Source organism: Marmota flaviventris, chromosome 10, assembly GCF_047511675.1.
Source record: "Marmota flaviventris isolate mMarFla1 chromosome 10, mMarFla1.hap1, whole genome shotgun sequence".
Classification (NCBI taxonomy): Eukaryota; Metazoa; Chordata; class Mammalia; order Rodentia; family Sciuridae; genus Marmota; species Marmota flaviventris.
In genome coordinates, this window is record NC_092507.1 from 41,317,998 (window position 1) to 41,338,533 (window position 20,536).

Below are 20,536 nucleotides of genomic sequence, written 5' to 3' on the forward strand. Positions count from 1 at the left end.
TTCAAATGGTATTGATTATCTAGCTGGAGAGGGAAAATTCTCACATGAATTAGATAACAAGTGTTTTTCTGCTGAGTGTATGAGCCTCTTGAGGGCAGTGGCTCTGTTATCCTTGAATCCCTGTGTTCAAAGGTGCTCATAAAGTGGTGCATGGGTGACTGGATGGACTTAAGAACAAATGTTATATTAGGAAGCTGAACATTGTATGTTTCTCATTTTAGTTTTCAAAACCAAAAGTTAATATTATTTCTGACTCTCCATGCCTCTCTATGTGCTGCCTCTTCCAGAAAACAAAAATCCTAAGAGGTTAAGTGATTAGCTCAAGGTCTTATAGCTATCAGGTGGCCAGGATGAATAAATGACAGGTTGATAAATGGCAGCTCAGTGATGAGGAAGAATTTGTATTCACTGTCATGTGACTAGCCCATGACCAAGAAGGACATCACCTTTCACCTTTCCTGCTCAGCCCTTTGAAGGTCTTTTTTTTTTTTAAGTTATAAATGGACACAATACCTTTATTTTATTTATTTATTTTATGTGGTGCTAAGGATCAAACCCAATGCCTCACATATGCTAGGCGAGCACTGTACCGTTGGTGAACCACAACCCAGCCTTGGAGAGATCTTCTGTGTTTAGTAACCTATCATCCCCTTCTCTCTGGGTATAGGTTGGCTATCAAGCAGGGAGCAATGGCCAGCCCCTTCCCTCGCAGTACATGAATGATCTGGACAGCGCCTTGGTGCCAGTGATCCATGGAGGGGCCTGCCAGCTCAGTGAGGGCCCTGTCGTCATGGAACTCATCTTTTATATTCTGGAAAACATCGCATAGGCAAAGAGGACTTCATTTTTTCTGTTCAGACCTGTGGCAACAGCAGTCATATCCAAATCATTTGCACTTTAAAACTGGAAGATTAAACTTTTGTTAACACTATTAATGGGGGTGGGTGGGATAGGGTGGGAGTGAGGGGGCTTGGGGAGACAAGGGTGGGAAAGGGTGGTTGGGGGGACAGATGTTCTATAACTCTAAGTCTTCTATGCATTGTCCACCGAGAAGACCTGAACAGCTTCTGTTACTGCACAACAGTTATGCTATCTTGCAGCTAATCCCCTTCTGTTACATCTAGACAAGAATCCCACTCCTCTCTTTTAAGATTACTTATGGTCATAAGCTCAGAAATGTTGAAATGGGTACAACCATCACCAATGGTGCGGTGGTGGGAGGGCAGAGGGGAAATAAACAATGAAGCATCAGTTTTGCACTCTTTTTACAGAATTGGTATAAAAAGGAAAATTCCACACTGATCTTGTCCCAGTTACATCATAGGTGTTTGTCAGATAGAATCACACTTAGATTTTTGTTTATTTTCACCAGATTACTCATTGAAATTAATCAAAGACCAAAGGGATTATCTCCTTTTGTAGCCATGGAGGGCTCCTGGGTGTAAGTGAAGTTACTTGGATAGCAGAGCTGAATTCAGGATCACTTGAGATTTGCCCAGGTGAATGGTAGATATTAAACTGGGCCTTTCTGTGGAAGTCAACCAAACATACATCAAGACAGCTTTAGTTACTATGTACTATAAGTATTTTTCATTTTATTGCAAACTCTTTTTAACTTCCAGGAAAGCTACAAGTACAAAACCCCACTATGTACACTTTACCCAGATTCACTTAACTGTTCACATATTAACATTTTGTCCTATTTGCTTTATTATGTCCTGTTATCCCTTCCCCTTCCCTTCCTCTTCCTTGTTCTCCCTCCTGCCCATTTCCTCCTCCAATAAAAAGATAAGATAAATTGAGGCCCCAGGGTGTGGTGGCTCATGCCTGTGATCCCAGTAGCTGGGGAAGCTGAGACAGAGGATTGCAAGTTCAAAGCCAGCCTCAGCAGTTTAGTGAGGCCTTAAGCAACAGCCAGAACCTGTCTCAAAATAAAAATGAAAAGGTCTGGGGATGTGGCTCAGTGGTTAAGCACTCCTGGGTTCAATCCCTGGTACCAAAAAAAAAAAAAAAAAATTGAGGCCTTTCAGAGTACATTCATACATCATAGCCCATTACCCCTAAATACTTCAATATTTCCTCAACATTCTGTTACATAACTGCAGAACAGTTTTCAATTTGGGTCAAGTTCATATTGATCTATTATTTTAACTTAGTATTTTCCCAGTAACTACCTTTGTAGTGTTTTCCCCTCTAGTAAATCTTCCAGCATAGGTTTAGGGAGGGCATGTAGCTATCAATGACTTGCCTTTATCTTTCATGTCATTGGTATTTTTGGTGAAAATAGGCTGTCCTATCATATTTTTTAATGGAAAAATACCTCATTTTGAGTTTGATATTTCCTTGAATCAGTTTGTGTTTGTGCATTCTTGGCCATGATCACTATCTGATATCTGCCTGCCTCTCATTGATGGTGGTAAAGCTAATCAAAGTGTTATCCAATTTCTCCACTATTAATTTTTCCCTTTGAAACTAATAACAAGTATGTAGAGAGACACTTTCAGACCATGCAGATTTCTTGCTCATCAAATTGTCCTCTTAGACTTAAAACCCACTTTTTTCCTACCCGTACTGACTGGTCTTTTACTGTAACAAATAGTTGCAAAGTGACTCTCTAATTCTAGCACGTACTCTACCTTTACAATTTCAATTTGGTAATCTATAAACAGAAGCCTTTCCTCTTCCCTAAATATTATTTAATTTTCATTATGGTCTCATGGATTGTGTTTTCAGTGGTTCCAATTCATTAATTTGGTGCTTAAATGGTCTTAGCTTTGTCCAAATGGAGCACCTTCAGGCTGGGTCCTACATCCTTGTGACATACTCCTACTATTTTTTTAAACACTTTCTTTTCTAGCCTAACAGGATGCTCCAGGCTAGTTTAGTTTTGTACTTACTCTGCCCCAGAATTGGAATCAGCCATTTCTCCAAGACCCTTGGTTTCTTTTAATGGGAGTGATATTAGAAACCAAGGTCTGGTTTAACTAGAATATATGTGACACATTCTGATCATTTTCTTTTGTCAAAAATTTATTATGGTTACAGACCAAATGGATTCCACAACCCATACTCTGAAATATACTGCTCTGGGGCTAGGGTTATAGCTCAGTGGTAGAGTGCTTACCTAGCATGTGGTAGGCATTGTGTTCAATTCTCAGCACCATATAAAAATAAACAAAAGGTTGTTTTTGTTTTTTTAAAGTACTGCTTTAAGACATTCCATTGTCACCAGCATCTTCTGAAAGCCCAGGCCACGCTGAGTTAGTCTGTCTACAGCAAAAGTATAGCTCTAAGAATGCATCAGATCCAACGCAGGAGAGGCTGCTCCTCAGTGGCTGGAGTTGGACTTACCATTTGGCACTAACAGATTGTGAAGCTGTTTAGTAGATAATGTTACCAATAGGCCCACAGGCCAGGCTTGGGAAATGTGTCTGGCTGGGGTCTTCTCTTTCTTCACGGGATAGGGTGGGGGTTTTGTCCATATCTCTCCTCAAAAGCTTTGCCAATAGAAGCTACAGAGAATTATGAGGTCCTTTCCCATAAATTCAGAGTTATGGAGCTTCTAAAGTACACCTTGGCTCCCACACCACCAGCTTGTATGGACTGAGCCCTGGAATTAACCCCCAAACTTGACAAGAACAAGAAGCACTTGTTAAAGGGGCAGGTGTGTTTGGTATTAAGGTCCAGCTTGATCTAAATATACCTCAGAAGTTTGGAGCTTCTATAGCAACTGGTCCTATTTTCCTGTAGCTCATCTCTGTTTCCGTTCACCTAAATACATCCTGCCATTGCATATTAATTCTAGATCAGCGCAAGCTTTTCAGTTCTCTTATTAAAGATAAGACTATGGCCCTGTATAGTCGGGTCCATTCTCAACTACACTAAATGTCCTTTTACGTGCAATAAAATCACCTTGTGGAATTCAGTATTAAAAAACCAAGGCTAGTTTTCCCCTTGTTTATCTTTGGTGTTATACAATGTGTACTCTTTAAGAATTACATAAAATGAAGTGCTGAAACATCACATTTCTGATTAGGCAAAATTTTCTAGATTATAAAGACAGATCACACACACACACATCCCTATACCTCTAATCCCAGCTACTTGGGAGGCTAAGGCAGTAAGGTTCCAAGTTCAAGGCCAGCCTTGTCAAGATAGTAAGATTGTCTCAAAATAAATTAAAAGGGCTGGGGTGTAGCTTGGTAGAGGGCTCCTGGGTCCAAATCACCAGTGGTGAGGGCTGACATAGTATGTTCATTCTAAACTGACGAGGAACAGAATTGCCATTCCAGTGATTGATTAAATTTTAAAAAATTGTTGAATGCTCGCCAAATACCAGGCAATGAAGGTTTCTCCATTTGTTCTTAATACTTTCTGAGCAGCATCTGCACTCTAGGGTGGTACAGATATAGAATTTTGCCTAAATTCCTATTCTCCTGTCTTCTCCCATTTACATTGATTTTTGCTGAGGGGCCCCAAATTTCCAATTAAATTTACCTCTATGATCATCTGGGAAATAATTTATGCACTTAATTCATTCCAATAAGCAGGTTTCTGGATTTGGCTAATTTATAATAGTAATTTGTTTTACTAATGCTACAATAATAATTTAAATAATAGTAATAGAATTTCTAGGGATTATATATACAGAAGGACTAAGGAGTAGAGCAGTAGTGATCATGGCCATCTCAGACCTTAGAAGGCTGAGCCCAGAGAAGAGAAGAATTCATCTATGTGGTGGTGCTGGACCAGGTACAAATTCCCTAGGACCCACTAGTCTCAACTCTGTGTATGTTTCAAACTGCATCTGACCTTATTTGAAGGATAAGATCTTTTGGGAGATGCCACAGATATTTGGAAGCAAACATGCAGATTTCAGAATTGTGCTATGATAAAGGAAAAATAATGTTTCAGTCACAAAAGAGTTCATCTTTTAATAGTGAGACTCAGTCTAAAAAATGTCTTCCACATTTTATTCAGTTCACTAATTCAGAACAAAGTGCACACTACACTAGATTAAAGATTCAATTTAAAATTGGAAAATGATTTGAGTCATGGTTGGTTCTCATCCCATGAGTGACTAATTTTCAGTGTTTGGTTATCGCTTTTGGACAAATCTTAGGACAAGCAGGAACTGTGTAGGTCCCTCCTACTATCTATGCATGCCTTGGCTACAACAAAGGCCTTTTAAGAATCACAGCCAGCAAGCCCAGTGGGTGTCTTTGTCTTGCCTCCCTCAGTCTTAAGGTTCTGTTTTCCAAAGAACAGAGTAGTGAAGCCTACTGAAATTGAACATGTTGCAAAGGTAAATCTTTGGAGCCAGCAGAGGCCTGGGTTCAGAATCTTAAAGGATAATTTTAGTGGTCTATCCTTCACCCTCTTGTAAGTACTGGGTGGGAATGCAAACCCTAAGGGAAAAACCAGGCTGGATCAGGAACCCTTCAGGCTTGTCCAGACCATGTTAAGAAGGCTTAAGACTCTCCTTTTCATTCTAGATTACTGCTTGTTTGACACATATGTAATTAAGTGTTAAATTTCTCTGGAAATTTTGCTAGCTCACATCTGATAGGTAAGAAAGACTGGCCAGAGAGCTCTTGGAAGAGTCACTCGTCTGTAGTTCCTACTGTTATCCACTAAAAGCTCTGCTCTCTTCGGCAGGGAAGCATGGCCCAGCCCTGTTAGCTCAACAAAAACACACACAAAAAAGCTCAATCCCTGAGCTGTGCTTATGCAATAACATAATGACCAGTAATCTGAATGTATTTGCTTCAACTTACAGCCTTTTAAAAATAATCTTGAGGAATGCTTTGTTGGACTTAATGCTTCAAAAAGGAGGAAATAAAAGATGGGGTATTTATTTCTAAGTAATGTAGAATATTGCAGTTTTGAATATTAAATATATTACAACTATAAACCCCTTATTGTTTCCATCCATTCAGAAAAACAAAGCCAAAGGCAAATTTCTTGGAAAGAACTAAGGTGTGGCTCTGGTGATCAGCTGAGAGGAAAGGCTTCCCCAGTCTTCTCTCAAATATGAAACCCATGGTGGCAGTGGGCAAATGTTGCAGTTACTCTGGCTTTTTAACAATGCCAGATTTAAGATTATTTACGCTGTGTGTAAGGTACAAAATCCCTATAATGAATTAGACCTAGTTTATTAAATAAAAAATGGCTACATAAATTTATACATATTTATATTTTTTTTTCCTTCTTCTCCCCAGTTAACAAGTCTTTCATCTTAGGTGCATGGACCAAACCCAAGATGCAACCTTACCCCACTCCTTCCCACTAGGCAGTACCAAAAGTAACTTTCCTCTTCTACTAAGTCCTTTGGGAGCAGGAAGGCTAGTGCAGCAGCTGTCAGGACAAAGGCACAGGCAGAGCTGGGTGAACTGGGTTGGGTGGGACAGGTTGCCACGGACCAACTGGAGTCACGGAACCACGCCCTGTCCTGAGCAGGACTGGTTCCTGATCACCCTCAAGTTCTCCCATCCCTTAAGCAGTTACATCTTTAAAAGGCACATCCAGAAATAGTGCAATTGGGGCTGGGGTAAGCTGCACACAGTTGGTATGCAGAAGTTAAGGGGCTGTGGGACTCCATGGCACAGAGTGGTGAGGGTATCCTTGCCTTTGTCCACTTTTAGAGGAGTGGGAGACAAGGGGAAGAGGAGCTCCTGGAATCCAGCCTGCTTCTGTGGAGGGCAGGAGGGGCCAGCAAGAGCAAAGCCCAGGGTCATGGTCAGTGGCGCACATATGCAACAGGCCTTTGGTGTGTGTATAGCAGCTTCTCTCTTAAGTACAAAGGCTTTTGAGGCCAGTGAAGCCTTAAGCTCCTGCATGCTGCCGCTGGCCTGATCCTCTCCTGGAGCTGACCATCTGCCGCACAGGACACAGAGCGTAGCAAGTCAGTCTAAACCACAGTGAAAACCAATGGATTTTAGTAAGGCTTTCTTAAAGACAGTTAAGCCTTGGACTATTACCTTCCCTTCCCAGTTCTGGACAGAGGAATGTAAGAAACTCAGCCCATGGGCCCTACCCAACAGATCTGCCTCTTCCCCACAGATATGAAACTCCTGGGATTTTCCCCCAGATAAATAGGTTGAGCAAGAGAAGGGGGTCTATGGGATGCTGGCAGGGTGCAGGGGGGCAGAGGTTCTGAGGATCCCAAGAGCTGCGCACCTCACAGGCCCCTGGGCTCCAGGACCAGCCAGTTCTCGGTGACCATCTGCACGTCCTGGCCATTCAAAGGCTCCCGCAGCCTTACCTTCACCTCCAGCTTCCCCCCGGTGGGCTTTCTTCCGTCCAGAACCTATGAAGACCATGGAGAGGGAAATGGTAATTGAGGAAACAGCTGGGGGCAGACAGGTCCCTAAGGTCCCAGAAAGGGGGTGAGAGGAGCTAAGCATCCTACAGTGTTATCCAGGGAGCCTCCGGGTCAGGACACCCCTGCCTCGTGCTGTGTGTGGAAGTTGTTTCAGGGATATCTTACAAGGAAGCAATATATAAAACTAAATAAACATCAATGCTCCAGCTGAAAAGATCAAAACCTGGGGCTCTACTCACTCAGTTTTCCCCTCATTCCCCATAGCCACTCCTGGAGTAACACTGGCTTCATGGAGTATCCTGAAAACCAGAGCCCAGCCCTCACCTCACAGATGGCCAAGAGAGAAATGAATGACTCTGTGTAGCAGAGTCAAGACTAGAACCCTGACCAGTGCTTCCTCCTTTAGGGCAGGAGAGCAGGCAGCTGGAATGCAAAGCACCACAATAGGCCTGAGAAGTTCAACCACCTTCAGTGGGGCTGATACTGACCAGGCCCTACTTTAGAACAACTCCCACAGGTAGAGGGGAGGTACGCCGCAAAAGGAAAAGCCCCAGCCTACACAGGCATCAGTAAGGATAAGGTCTGCTCCCAGCTCTGTCCAGGACACTGTGTGAACCAATGTAACCCTTTTCTTCTCCAGCCTAAGTTCCCCATCTGTCTTAAGCTCTTAAGAGTCCTTGACTGTGTAATCCTATGGGTTCATGGATGCTTAAGGAGCTACCTAGAAGTTGATTTCCTAAGCAGAGACTAGCTGCATCCAAGTGGGTCTTAGACCCAGAAATACCATAATGATTTCAGACCTGGAGCCTGTTTCACTTCATCTTGCTGTCAGACAATTGCCCCAATCATAAGCCTGCCCCTAGGAACCTAGGAATCCATATGCTAAGATGACAGGATTGATCAGACTCAAGGGTCTTCTCTCTCATCCATCACCTCTGGGAACCCGAGTGATCTAGAGTATTGTGGAAAGTGTATGGCTTCTTCCTATCTGGCTGACCATAAACTGTCTCAGACCTTCTGAATCTCTTCCATCTATGAAATGGGGATACCACAAATTCCACAGATACAATGGACAATATTAAATTAAGGGAACAGAAATCTATAATAGGCTTTCTTCTTACAAGTTCTCCAGCTTGTTCATGCCCTGGGCCCTACCTCCACAATCTCTCTGATCTCACACTCATTCTCCAACCGCTCCAATTTCAGATGTGCTGTGCCAACCAGCTTGTCACTTCGGAAGAAGGATCTAAGGAGCCAAGAGGCAGCAGAGGATTAGACTGAGCAGAGAAGATGGGAATGAACTGGATGAGTCTACTGCAGGCAAAATAAGTAATAGCAGAGGTAGTGGGAACCAAAACGCCATTCCTTCCTCCCCACCCACTTTGCCATGTAACTGATAGGAGGAGCCTTACCCTTTGTGGAAGATTTCAAACTTGATTCCTTTGCTCTGGATCACTCTCCTGAAGCCCCGGTGGTTTCGGTTGATGTTTAATTTAAAGACTTGATCAAATTCTGCAAAAGAGGAGAAGGCAAGGAGGGGCTTGGCTCCTAGGAATTTACTGAAAAAGTAGAAAAGGGCAGGCTTTCCCTCTGGATCTCTTTGCCTTTAATTCAGGGTGGCTGCCATCAGGGGGTAGGGTAGAGCATCTAGGTCCTAGCCTTGGAAGCCAATAGTTTTTATACTCTACTTGAATTATTATTTTTTAAAATATTTTTTTTTTAGTTGTAGTTGGACACAATACCTTTATTTTATTTATTTATTTTTACATGGTGCTAAAGATCTAACCCAGCACCTCACAAGTGCCAGGCGAACGCTCTACTGCTGAGCCACAACCCCAGCCCCACTCTACTTGAATTATATCAAAGTAGAATGAACTTGGAATTTGGAGTAAGGATTTCTGGGTTCACTATTTCTACTACCTCCTTGTTATGAGGCCCTAGGCAAATCTCCCTACCCTAGTGAGCCTCAGTTTCCCCAATGACCTAAGAGGAATGTTGCTAATATCTGCCTTTATCTCCCAAGCTGGGTGGACCAAGTAAGACAATAGATTTGAAAGCACTCTGGAAACACATGTGCTGCCCACATAGAAAGTAAGGGGGGAAAGAAAGAGGCTTTAATCAGCACTCACCTGGAGAATTTGTGTTCTTCACCACAGATGTTTTGCTTTTTTGAGCCTGGTCCTAAATAGTGAGAAGGAAAAAGTCAGCACAGCTTGAAAAACAAGTACACAGCACCAAGAACTCCGGGCTGAATCCTGTAAGGAATGGACTAGGTCTTCAAACCCCTCCCCATAGCCAGATCCCCAAGGGATGGAGAGAAATTGAACAGAGCTCTAAAGGGAGAATGGTTCAGAGGATCCTAACAGCCTCACCGAGTTAGGATAGTGAAACTCAAACCGCACAAAAGCATCCAAATCATCAGGGGTCACCCCTGTGAGGAGAGAAGGCAGTGGGTCGGAGGAGTGGCCAGAAGCTGAATGCCTGAGATGGAAGCTCTGGCAAAGAGCCTCCTTGAGTAGAGGTGGTTCTGTGATTACCTGGAGGGGCTGGGAGGTTCATTCCCCGGACAATGATCAGATGCATTTCTGTGCTGTTGAGTTCTGAGAAGATCCTATAGCCAAGGAGAACGGAGAGATCACAAAGTAAAGGAGAGTGGCAGAACAAGGTCACCTCTTCCAGTGTCTGCTTGCTCAACTAAGAGGGAACCAGAAGAGTGGTGGGAGGAAAAGCCTATCTTGCTGGAAGGAGCAGAGTTAGCATAAAGACCTGGTCTCTGACTTCTGGTCCGGGGCTCTTTCCACAGTCACTACACAGTTCAGCTCTTCCCTGGAAGGCACCACACCCTCCTCAATGGCCCCACTGCCTGTGGCACTCAAGTCTCACTAAGGAAGAGTCTCCAGCCTCAGCTCCCAACCTCTTGCCACTGTTCCCCTTAGGCTTTGGCACTTCACAGTCCCTACACAGAGCCACTGTTCCCCTCAGGCTTTGGCACCTCACAGTCTGGAATGTCTTCATCTCAAAGTGGTGGCTGGGAGGGTCAAGGCCCTGAGCCTGGGCTAGCTGCAGGATCTCCAGTTGTTTCTTACGGTCCTGAGCCAGCTTCTCAAACCTGACAGGGAAGGGCATACACATCAGCAGAGGAAGGCTCACTGTCTGCCCCCTACCCAAGCCCCCTAAGCCCTTGCACTTACCGGGTTGTCTCAGTCACATTGCCCTGGTGCATGAACTGCTTGGAGAACAGCAGGCACTTCTAAAAATAAGGGCCCAGAGTGACTCCAGAGCCAGAACAGGACTTGCCTAAGCTGGCATGCAAGGCCTGACCTCACAAAGCTCCAACCTTTCCCATGTAGCCTCACCTCTCCTCCTCCACACATGCCTCAAGGTCACTGTTCCCAAGTCCCACCATACTTTTCTGACTACACTTCTGCTGTTTCCTCTCCTGAGGACAGCCACTCCCCAAAATTCACTTAGCAAACTTTTGTCCTTCCCTTAAAACCTAATTCAACATCACATTAGAAAGTAGACTTCTCAGAATAGTCAGCAGTTCTAATAGATATATTGAAACAAAAACATATAGCTCTCCCCTCCCATCTAAAACTTCATCCCTTCAAACTTGAACTTCATAATCACCCTCAAGGAAAGTTATTATCATCCCCTTAAAGATGAGAGAAACATGGTTCAGAGAGGTCAAAAGTGCCTTGCCACAGGCCACAAAGCCAGTAAGCAACAGAGCCAGAATCTGAATCCATGACAACCTGTTCCGTACCCCATGCCTTTCTCCATAGGGAGGTTGTGCATACTGAAAGAGAAGGAAGAAATAAAAGGCCTACTGACCTCATATTGCTCCAGAAGTATTTTTTGTAGCTGGGCATATACCTCCTCAGCCTTCTGGGAGAGTCTTAGGTCCTCATGGTGGATGAGGATGAAGTCACCCTCTTCATCCGTCAAAGGTGAAGGCACCTACCCAGGTCACAAGGTCCCGCAGGCCCCAAGAGTCAGATTACTCTCCTATTGAGCCCAACAAATTCAGAAATTCAAACTAAATGTTTCTTCAACTTCTACTAACCTCAGTGCCAGGAGCCCATTGCTTTCCTGTGTCTGCCTCAGGCTGCTGGAGCACTCTGCTCCCACTGGCCTGGCCTGGCCTTGTCACTGGGGACCACAGCAGCCCACCCTCTCTTTCCCTGTCTTTCCTGGGGCCTCAAGGGAGAAAGAGGCATGAGCTGAAGGCTCTTTCCCAGCTGTTACTATATCTATACCAATCCCTACCTCCTCTCAAAGTTGCCTGGCAAGTCAGCCATCCTCTCCTTCACCTGGGAAGACCTAGTGCTTAACTACGTAGGACTCACCTTTGAGAGGTCAACAGGTCGGCCAGCTCGGACCTGGATGATCTGCCCCTCAAGGCATTTGGCCACCCGCAGATGGGCTTTGGCCTGCTCCAGGTCCTGCCTCCGCTTGGCCTGCAGGGCTGCTCGCTGGTACTGTAGTTTCCGTGCCTCCAGCAGTGTCAGCTGTTCCTGAACTGAAGAGAAAGAGCCAATGGTTAGGACCACACCAGCCCTTCACTAGGCCCTCCACCCCTCCCCATACTGCTTGTTCCACTCACCAGTTGGACTCAGTGCCTCCTTAGAACTCAAGGCCTTGGGCTCAGGAAGGTGCCGGGATGAAGGAACCAGAGGCTGTGCTGGCTTCTTGGCCACTGGGGCCTGTCCTAGGGGCTCAGTCTACAGGTGCACAGAACGCTGTCACAGGGGGTACGTTCCCCACCCTGATCATGGCAACTCCCAGACCTGGGCTCTCTTCCTAATATTATAATAACCCTGTATGACCTGAGACAAGTGGCTTCCCCTCTTGGCCCTACAAAAGCTCAGAGCTAGAAAAAGCTTCAAAAGTTCTCTGGTCTAACATCCCTGACAGGAAACAGTAGGACAATGGGATTTTGAAGCTGAACTCTGAGTCAAAAACACCTAGGTTTGAATCCTAGCTTTGCTCTTATTCAGGTTTTTTGTCTACAATGGAGGAAAGGATACCTACCTCCCTGGGCTTGTTAGTATGAATAACATGGTCTGAGTTTACCCCTCATCTGTCATATCCACCCCCAACCCAGGGAGCCCTGGGCCTGCAGTCAAACCTTATCCTCATCCTCATCTTCTACTGGGGCTGTATCCTCTGAGGTGGCCAGTTTTTGGGCAGCTGCCAAAGTTGCTGCCACTGAATCCTCCTCAGTACCCACAGTGGGCTCCAGGCCAGGAATCGGGGGAAATCCTACAATGAGAGATGGTATGGGAAGAGGATGCTGTAGCCTCAGGGTCCTGTCTGACTCTGCCTGGGCATGGCTGGGATGTGAGACTCCCACCAGGTGGAGACAGACACATAAGAAACTCCCCCCCACCCCCCAGAGGCTCAGAGACCTTCTCCTAGAGCCCGTAGGCCAAGGCCCACTCACCTGGAGGAACAGGCAACTCAGCAAAGTCCACTTTACGTCCTGCTCGGTGTGCTCGAATGGCATCTTGATATTGCTGTATGGGAACAAAGGTAGGGACCTCTGGTCCATGGCTACCAAGGGGCAGGAACAGGAAAACTGAGAGAAAGAAGGCTCTTGCCAAGGCAGCAAGAGCTCCAAAAAGGACAGATGAAAACTCAAAGACGACCAGGGATAGCAGAAACAGCAGGGAGAAAGAAAGCAATCAGCCAGGAGAAGAGGCCAGCATAGGTCAGGGAGCTACCCAGCTGCAGGCCCACCTTGGCAATGCGCTCATGCATCCGGGCCTTGCGCTCATCCCCACTGGCCCGGGCCTGGATGCCTGCCTCACGATACTTGTTCAGCCTTTGCTGCAGGGCATCCAACATTGTCTGCGGCTCTGCAGGGGCCACTTTAAGAGGGTAAGGAGAGGACATGAGTTCTGCCTGTCCCTCCCCAGATCCCCGTGGCCTCCACTTCTGTCCCACCATCCTGTCCTACCTGAAGCTGCTGGGATGTTGGGGGTTGTCACTGGGAGCACTCTCTCCACTGCTGGGGGTAGGACTGAGGGTGCTGTGGGGGCTTTGGAAGCCTCTGGGAGGGTCTTCAGGTCTGGGGACCCAGAGCAGAAGTGAAGGCAGAGGTGCCTGGCTGGTCCCACACCTAATATTCCTCCCTAACCCCAGCTTCAGCCCGTAATTCCCACACTAACCCTCAGGTGCTGGGGGCATAGCACTCAGATCCACAGGCTGCCCCTTCTCCAGGGCCTCCAGGACAGCACCAAATCTCTATAGTAGTGAAAAAAGCAGGTGTGGATGTAAACCAGGTGACCCCAGGAGTCTGGGTTAAAATAGCTCCCCCTTAGGCCAGTCTGGCCCAAGTGTAGCCTGGGTCTCTCTCTCGCTCGCTCACTCTCTCTGAGCTTCCACTTCCCTATCTGTGAAATGAAGGATGGACACAGTGCCTTGGAGTTAGATGTCATACCTTCCCAATCCTCATGAGCTCACGTGCACGATCTAGATCTCCAGCCCGCTTGGCACTGAGAGCAGCCACTTTATACGCTCTCTGTCGGGCTGACAGCAGGGCCCGTGGGTGTGGGTCTGAATCAGGCAGGACAGCAATGCCAGGGCTGTGCAGGAGGCTGGTTTCAGATTGGGAGGGGTTGTCTATAACAGAAAACCCCCAGAAAGTTGAGTGTGGGTGGCACATGCCTGTAATCCTAGTGACTTTGGAGCCTGAGGATTACAACTTCAAGGCTAGCCCAAGAAACTTAATAAGAGCCTGTCTAAGAATAAGAAGGGCCAGGGAGGGATGTAGCTCAGTGGTAGAACACCTGCCTAGTATGAGTGAGGCCCTGGGTTCAATCTCCACTACTGCCAAAAATAAATATACAAGTAAAGCCCCCAGAGAAGGCACAAGGGTCAAAGGAGAAGGTTCCAACTTTGGGTTCCCAGTGCCCAAAGGTCTCTATTGGCTTGAGGGCCTCTTGGGGAAGGTGTGACTGAGCAATGGGCAAGTGGCAGGCTGGGTAGACAGGCCATGGGCTCTGACCCAAGGAACTAGGAAAGAATTTGAGTAACTCCAGATACCTGGCTCCATGGCAGGGGGAACTTGGGAGTCAGCCTCAGGGCTCCTGCTGGCTGTTTCCTGGGAGGCTGGGGGCCTCTTGCCCAAGGCCACTGGAGGTGGGATCTCATCCTCATTGATCTTCCTTCCTTTCCTTACGGCAACTAGCTGGGACTCCAGAGTCTGAGGGAGAAAACCAGTCAGAAACACAGGAAGCCATCTTGGCTTGGACTCTGCTCTAGCACAGGCCAATGCATCACCTCTACAGAGCTCCCCAGCTCTCCTTTCCACCTGGCCAACTCACCTTCAGGCCACGCTCACAGCGTCTGGCTTTGGCTGCTTCACCTGCTTCTTTGGCATTGGCCACAGCCTCCCGATAGTTGTGGATCCGTTCTTCCAGCAAAGCCTGCAGCCCCTGAGGCCCTCCAGCCTGTAGATACTTCAGCTCAGGGCTGGGCCACTCCACAGCCAGCTAGGCCCTTGCCATTCTCTCCCTGTGAGGAAGCTGCCCCAGAAGATGGAGTTCTGGGACTCCAGGAGAAAGAAGAGCCTAAAGCCACCAAGGTGTGAGGCAAAAATCCACCAGAGAGGCCACAGGCCATGCCAGAGGCAAACAGAGAAGCCCATCAATGGAGGCCAAGAATGGCTGTGGGGGGGTGGTCTGGGAAAACAGAAAGGCCTTTGAGGTTGGCCAGCCACAGAGGAGTTTTTCATGCTCAGAATCTGTCTGGGGGCAGCTGCTGGAGGAAGGCAATAACAAGCCATGCTACAGTAAGAACATCAAAGGCACACAGGGCCCCTCCTCAACCTACCTGAGCTGTTGAAACTGAAGTCATTAGGAGGGCTGTCTGCACTGGAGGTTCGATGTCTTCCTGTCCCTTGTCTTCCTGGAATTCTGGGTTAGCTGCCTCATCACCATCTAGGGGCCCAGCTTCCTCATCTGCACCCAGGACCTCCTGCAGCTCAGACTGGGGAGACACACAAGTCCCAGGAGCTTGGGGACCTCATGATCACACCCACAGTACATCTGAGAACAAAGGACCCTTTCTCCCAGTAATATTTCCTAATGTCAGTTTGGTGCGTAATCCTCTTTCCCAAAACATCTCTTTAATCTGACCAAGGATAGTCTTGAAAACAGTGAAGACTTCAAATTTGAGAATATTCAATGGCAGAGTTCAGACTAGAAGTCACAGGAGACAAGTCTCACACTGTATATAGCCAGGAAGACGGCAGAGTAGGGCAGAGCTCTAACTCAAAGTTAGAGATACAGAAGGAATAACCCCAGGCCTCCTCTCCACTGCCCTTTCCTCCATCAGGCCTGAGCATGACTGCAGAGCCCTTGCACACCAGCCTGGCAGACGCACCAACAGGTCTGCATCCTCCTCGAGCCCTTCTTCCTCCTCCTCTTCCTCCACATCCTGCATACAGTCTGCTGCCAACTTCTCGATGTGGGCTATTGGCATGGGAGCTGGGGAAAGGTTGCAGAGGTCAGGGCAACTCAAACTAAGGTGCACTAAAGAAAGGTCTTTAATCCATTGTACTGGGAGATACCCCAAGCAGAAATCCCTCTTCCCTCCCACAGCAAAGTCTCACCCAGAAAATTGATCAAAAGATCTTTGTCAGGAAACACCTGAGCCCTCCAACAAGTGATATTTAGCTGCCCCTTTCTCTGCATTTCTGCTGGTAGTAAACATACCCATTCATTCCCCCCAACCACACCTTAGGTTTGTAAAGATCTGTGGAGTCCATTTGAGCTTCACAATTCTGAAAGATTAGTATCATCCCCACTTTACATACAGAATAAATGAGGAATTGCTAACATCTATTTAATCCAACTAAGTGGCAGAGCAGGATGCAAACCTAGGCCTGTCTAACTGCAGAGCAAGGGGCTGATCAGTAAGCTCCTTCCCAGTCCTCTCACCATCCTCAGCTCAGGGGAACTTCAGAAGGGGAGTTCTGTGAGCTGAGGGGGTTCTCTGAGGTTCTTGATAAGAAGAGAAGATTTAGACTCCCCGATCCTCCAAGGCCTAAGATCTCTATCCTTGTCCAGGATGTGGAAATTCCACTTGCTCATTTGACACAATTTCTGCGCACTTACTCTGTATCCAGTTCTGTCTGAGGTAACTGGACCCTACTGTATACCAGGCTGGTAGGGTTAAGGATAGTGACCTGAGTCAGATCCACAATTGAGAAAGGGCAGCTCAGGAAGAGGTGAGCTCCCATCACAGCTGTATAACTGACCTCTTGTTAGGAGAGCTGCAGAGGGGAGATGGTTGTCAGAAGGACCAGGGGATCTGGCTGGCTCCTCTAGGCTTAAAGGCAAGGAACTCTCCACCACTGGCCTGTATCCACCTGGTCCTATCAGAGCTTAGCCCAGTGCTGAAAACTTACCCTGCCCCTTGGGTGCTGGCTTCCTGCCTGCGGTCCCTGCTTCCCCAGTGAGGGCCAACAGCTCAGCCTCCAGCTCCTCATCATCTTCAGTTTCATCCACCCCTAGCAGCATGTCTTCAGAGTTGAATTCCACAAAGAGCCCCAGCTGACAGCAGAAAAGTATTCTTAGGAATCTCACAATGAGAAAGGGTAGAGCCAGCCCCAGAGCCAGACCTGGGGCTCCCAGTGTGTCAGTTAGTGGATCCTTCACTCTGTGAGGACCAGTGTGCCACAAAAAGGAAACTGAGGCCTGCAACATTACCCACTTATCTCCACAGGGAGTCTTCAAAGAACTTGGAAGGATTACACTGTCATTATTGTTATTCAGCAATAGCTGCTGGACATTATACTTAACTCTCTATAAGATTGTATCAGTTAATTCTCATAATTCTGAGAGGGAGGTCCTACTTTTTAATTGTAGTAAAACATACAACATGATATTTACCATTCTATTTTTCCTTTTTTTTTTTTTTAGTTGTAGGACTCAATATCTTTATTTTATTTATTTATGTGGTGCTGAGGATTGAACCCAGTGCCCCATGCATGCAAGGCAAGCATGATACTTCTGAGCCACAACCCCAGCCCTCTATTTTTAAGTGTAGAGTTCAGTGGTATTAAGTAGTATAGCACTGTACTACTGTCACCATCGTTCATCCACACAACTCTTTATGTTGCAAGACTGAAACTCTGAACCAGTAAGCACTAACTCCCCGTCCTCTCTTCCATTTACCCTCTAGTAACCACCATTCTACTTTCTGTGTCCATAAATTTCAACATTCTAGGTAGATAGGTACTATTTTTATACTTATGTTCATATGAAACTGAGACAGCATCCTAAATGACAAAATCAGAATTTAAATAAAGTCTCCCTTACCTGCCTCCTTTAAGACAATAAAAATAGACTAACAAGTCTCAGGACTTGGATCCAGAAGACTTAAAGGGAGAAAACTGGAAGACAGGCCCTCTTAGTCTCCCATTTTAGCCACAGCCGTGTGTCCCTAGACAGCAAAGTCTTCTTATTGTCCACAGCTTTCCAGCCCTGCATCTCTGGCTGGCAAGCAATGTCATGACCCTAAGGGACCTATGAGGGCACTGAGGTTCTATCAGAGTCCTAAATCTTGGTGACTCTTAACTCTCCTGATAATTTATATGGAGTGGTGATGGTAGGTAGGAGGATGGCTATGCTTGAATCCAGGAGGGGAGTTCAGACCTTCTCTTCCACCTGTGTGGTAGTTCTTTGGACTGACAGGAAAACCACCCAGGTAACCCAATTTGCCCAAGCTGTTCAGAGACCTTCCACCCCAAAGTGACCCAGAGGTGAAGGAGGCCATGTTCATACCTGCTTGGCAGCTGCCACACCCTGACCGCTGGCCTGAAGGCCCTTCCGAGGCCGTGGCCCTGGCATCTTGGCAACCTAGATACCTATCAGGTGGGGAGTTAAAAGAGAATCAGACACACTGGAGTAGACCTGAGCCAAGTTCTGACAGTGGTAAATGTGGTTAGTGAGCCCTCCTGGATGGCAGTACTTTACCCAGGGGGTAAAATACCAATCTTAGAATTACAGGATTGAAATAAGAAACATGGGAGATGGGAGGCTGGGGACCACCTGTCAGTGGGTTTAGTAGGGAGTGTGAACACACAATATAAAGTTACTGAACTGTCTGATGGAAGGCAGATTCAGAGAAGCAACCATGTCTACAAGGTAGGTTTAAGGTTGGGCAGGATTCAGACAGACTCTAAAGTAGTGCTATCCATTCTGGAAACAACATGTGGTAGTTTATATTAATTAAAATTAAAAATCCATGCCAGACACATAGCTATATGTGGCTACTGATCACCATTAGACACTTTAAGACATATTAGATACAAAGCATTTTTCACCATGGCAGTTTCTTTGGGCACCTCTGCACCAGAGAAACCTGATTCAGCATTCAGATTCCCTCAGAGCTCCCCCAACAATTCATGGGATCTACACGGCAGATGATGTTGGGCACTGGGAGTAGAGAAGTTAATGTAACCCTCAAGGAACACTCACAGACTTCAGTCTTTAAGGAACATTTACATGGTGTAGACAAACCCATGAATAAAAAAACACCAAACAGGGTGGCTGCAGGTGCCATGGGTGGCTAGAAGTAGCCCTTTATCCAACAGAGAGAAAAGACTTCTTGGAGAAGGCGATGCCTGTGCTGAGTCATGAAGTTGGGGGAAAAGAAAAACATAGGACTCCAGGCATAAGGACAACTTCATAATGGTTCTGGGGTAAGAAAAGGAAACGTTATAAAGGCCTGGTATTACTGGGACATATACCAAACCCTGAGTCCAGAAATGGTATAAGATAGAAATGTGAGTAAGGGGCAAAACCTTTAATCCTAAAGAATCTGAGCGTTATTCTGAAGAGAGGGGGAAAGAAGTGACAGGTTCAGGCCAGTGTTTCAGAAACATCACTATATGCAGTAGGAAAGGTGCACAGGAAGTAGGAAGGAGTGCAGGGCAGGAAATCTGGGTACTGAGCATCCTGCAATAGTCTGTGAAGGCGTGTGGGGGGTGGCAGTGGGGATGCAGAGAAGCGGTTGGAGTCAAGAGTTAAGAGGCAAAATGTACAGGGCTAAGAGGTTAACTGGGTGTGGGCGCATGGGAGCTGGCGTTCTGGAGGACTAACAAGTGTCAGATTTCCGAGACGTGGGTGAATCGCGGGTGTCAACTGAGCAGGGGCTGCGGGAGTGACTCTGGGTTCAGGGGAAAGTCAAAATCGGTCCGACTCTCCAAGTGTGCGGTTTCGGTGCTGGACCCAAGTCCAGAGTCAGTAGAGAGTGCGCAGACAGAGGCGAAGCCCGGCCCCCCACTCCCACGCGGCTGGGCTCACCGCCGGGCCCGGGCTTGCCCAAGCCGCCTCCATCTCCCCGGTTGTCCCCAGGGCTACCCACGCCAGGGGGCGGGGACGCGGCATACCTCGCGGCGGATCCGAACCAAACCCGAGCCTTCTCCCTCCCGGCACCGCCCTGGCTTCCCGCGGCCCCCGGGAGACGGCAGAGGCAGCAACAGGAAGCGCCCGCCCGGGAGGCGGCTGGCACCCAACACGTGATTTCACAGTCGAGAGATTCGCAGTGCGCATGTGCAAGGCGAAGCGGGCGGGGCGCTCCGCCAGGTGACTCCTAGGGTGGGGTTCGCAATGCGCAGGCGCCTTTGGCCAGGTTGTGAGAGACACTGACGGGAGTGTCGGGCGGTTCCACCCCGGCTTAACTTCCTTCGCAAAAGCAGTAGGCGCACCTCTTCCTTTGTTCAATGACTTCGCCAAACCTTCTCTGTCGTTCTCAGGATCAGGAATTGGGCACTCGCTGGACAGGCCTATACCGCGGACGTCCTCGCCCGGCCCCCACGGTACGAGGAGGCGGGACTTCTGTGCTGGCCACCCTGGTTGTAGACCTTTCTAATCAAGTCTCCGAAGTGGATCTCTCCGTAATTTTCATAATTCAGCGCCCCCTTTCCATTCAGAAGGCGGGTAGGAACTTCAGAATAAAAGAAGCAAAGCGCATTGCAACTCTGGAAAACACTTTAAAAAGTTTATGGCCATTCATTCCTATCTTCTAATACTATTAGTGATTTCCAGAATTTTCCTGTTTCCTTGGATAAAAGGCTTTTACATCTCATTGTTTTGGGATAACTTCCCAGAGAAGGGACATCATTTTCTTTTTTGGTGTTAGTTTCGAACCCAGGCCCTTCATGTGAGGCGAGTACTCGGTCTCTGTGCCATACTG

General features: G+C 47.1%; 2 protein-coding genes across 6 annotated transcripts in view; one reads left to right on the forward strand and one right to left on the reverse strand.

The window, feature by feature from the left end:
- The window catches only part of Zfyve9 (zinc finger FYVE-type containing 9), a 217,031-nt gene extending 215,780 nt beyond the window's left edge, over nucleotides 1-1,251 (forward strand). For both annotated transcript variants that reach the window (XM_027945059.2, XM_071617821.1), the window contains one exon: nucleotides 668-1,251. In XM_027945059.2, coding sequence (XP_027800860.1) covers nucleotides 668-829 — 162 coding nt within the window. In that variant the 3' untranslated portion in view covers nucleotides 830-1,251. The remainder of the gene's footprint in view (nucleotides 1-667) is intronic.
- Cc2d1b (coiled-coil and C2 domain containing 1B) lies at nucleotides 515-19,858 on the reverse strand. 4 transcript variants are annotated; one of them, XM_027945061.3, is made up of 25 exons: nucleotides 19,731-19,858; nucleotides 18,121-18,203; nucleotides 16,743-16,887; nucleotides 15,716-15,819; nucleotides 15,164-15,319; nucleotides 14,656-14,781; nucleotides 14,375-14,534; nucleotides 13,770-13,951; nucleotides 13,498-13,573; nucleotides 13,287-13,397; nucleotides 13,067-13,197; nucleotides 12,771-12,843; nucleotides 12,456-12,589; nucleotides 11,931-12,048; nucleotides 11,674-11,846; nucleotides 11,159-11,284; nucleotides 10,516-10,574; nucleotides 10,317-10,433; nucleotides 9,862-9,935; nucleotides 9,697-9,755; nucleotides 9,454-9,505; nucleotides 8,737-8,836; nucleotides 8,480-8,570; nucleotides 7,180-7,309; nucleotides 515-811 (listed from the first exon to the last, which is right to left on the reverse strand). In XM_027945061.3, exons 2-24 carry the CDS (start codon nucleotides 18,184-18,186, stop codon nucleotides 7,181-7,183), a joined length of 2,562 nt encoding a protein of 853 aa, XP_027800862.2. In that variant the 5' UTR covers nucleotides 18,187-18,203; nucleotides 19,731-19,858; the 3' UTR covers nucleotides 515-811; nucleotide 7,180. The 4 variants fall into 4 exon arrangements, with proteins under 4 accessions (XP_027800862.2, XP_027800864.2, XP_027800865.2 ...); XM_027945063.2 differs by having other exon boundaries at nucleotides 515-1,528; XM_027945064.2 differs by having other exon boundaries at nucleotides 515-6,876.
- Between the last annotated feature and the right edge of the window lie 678 nt (nucleotides 19,859-20,536).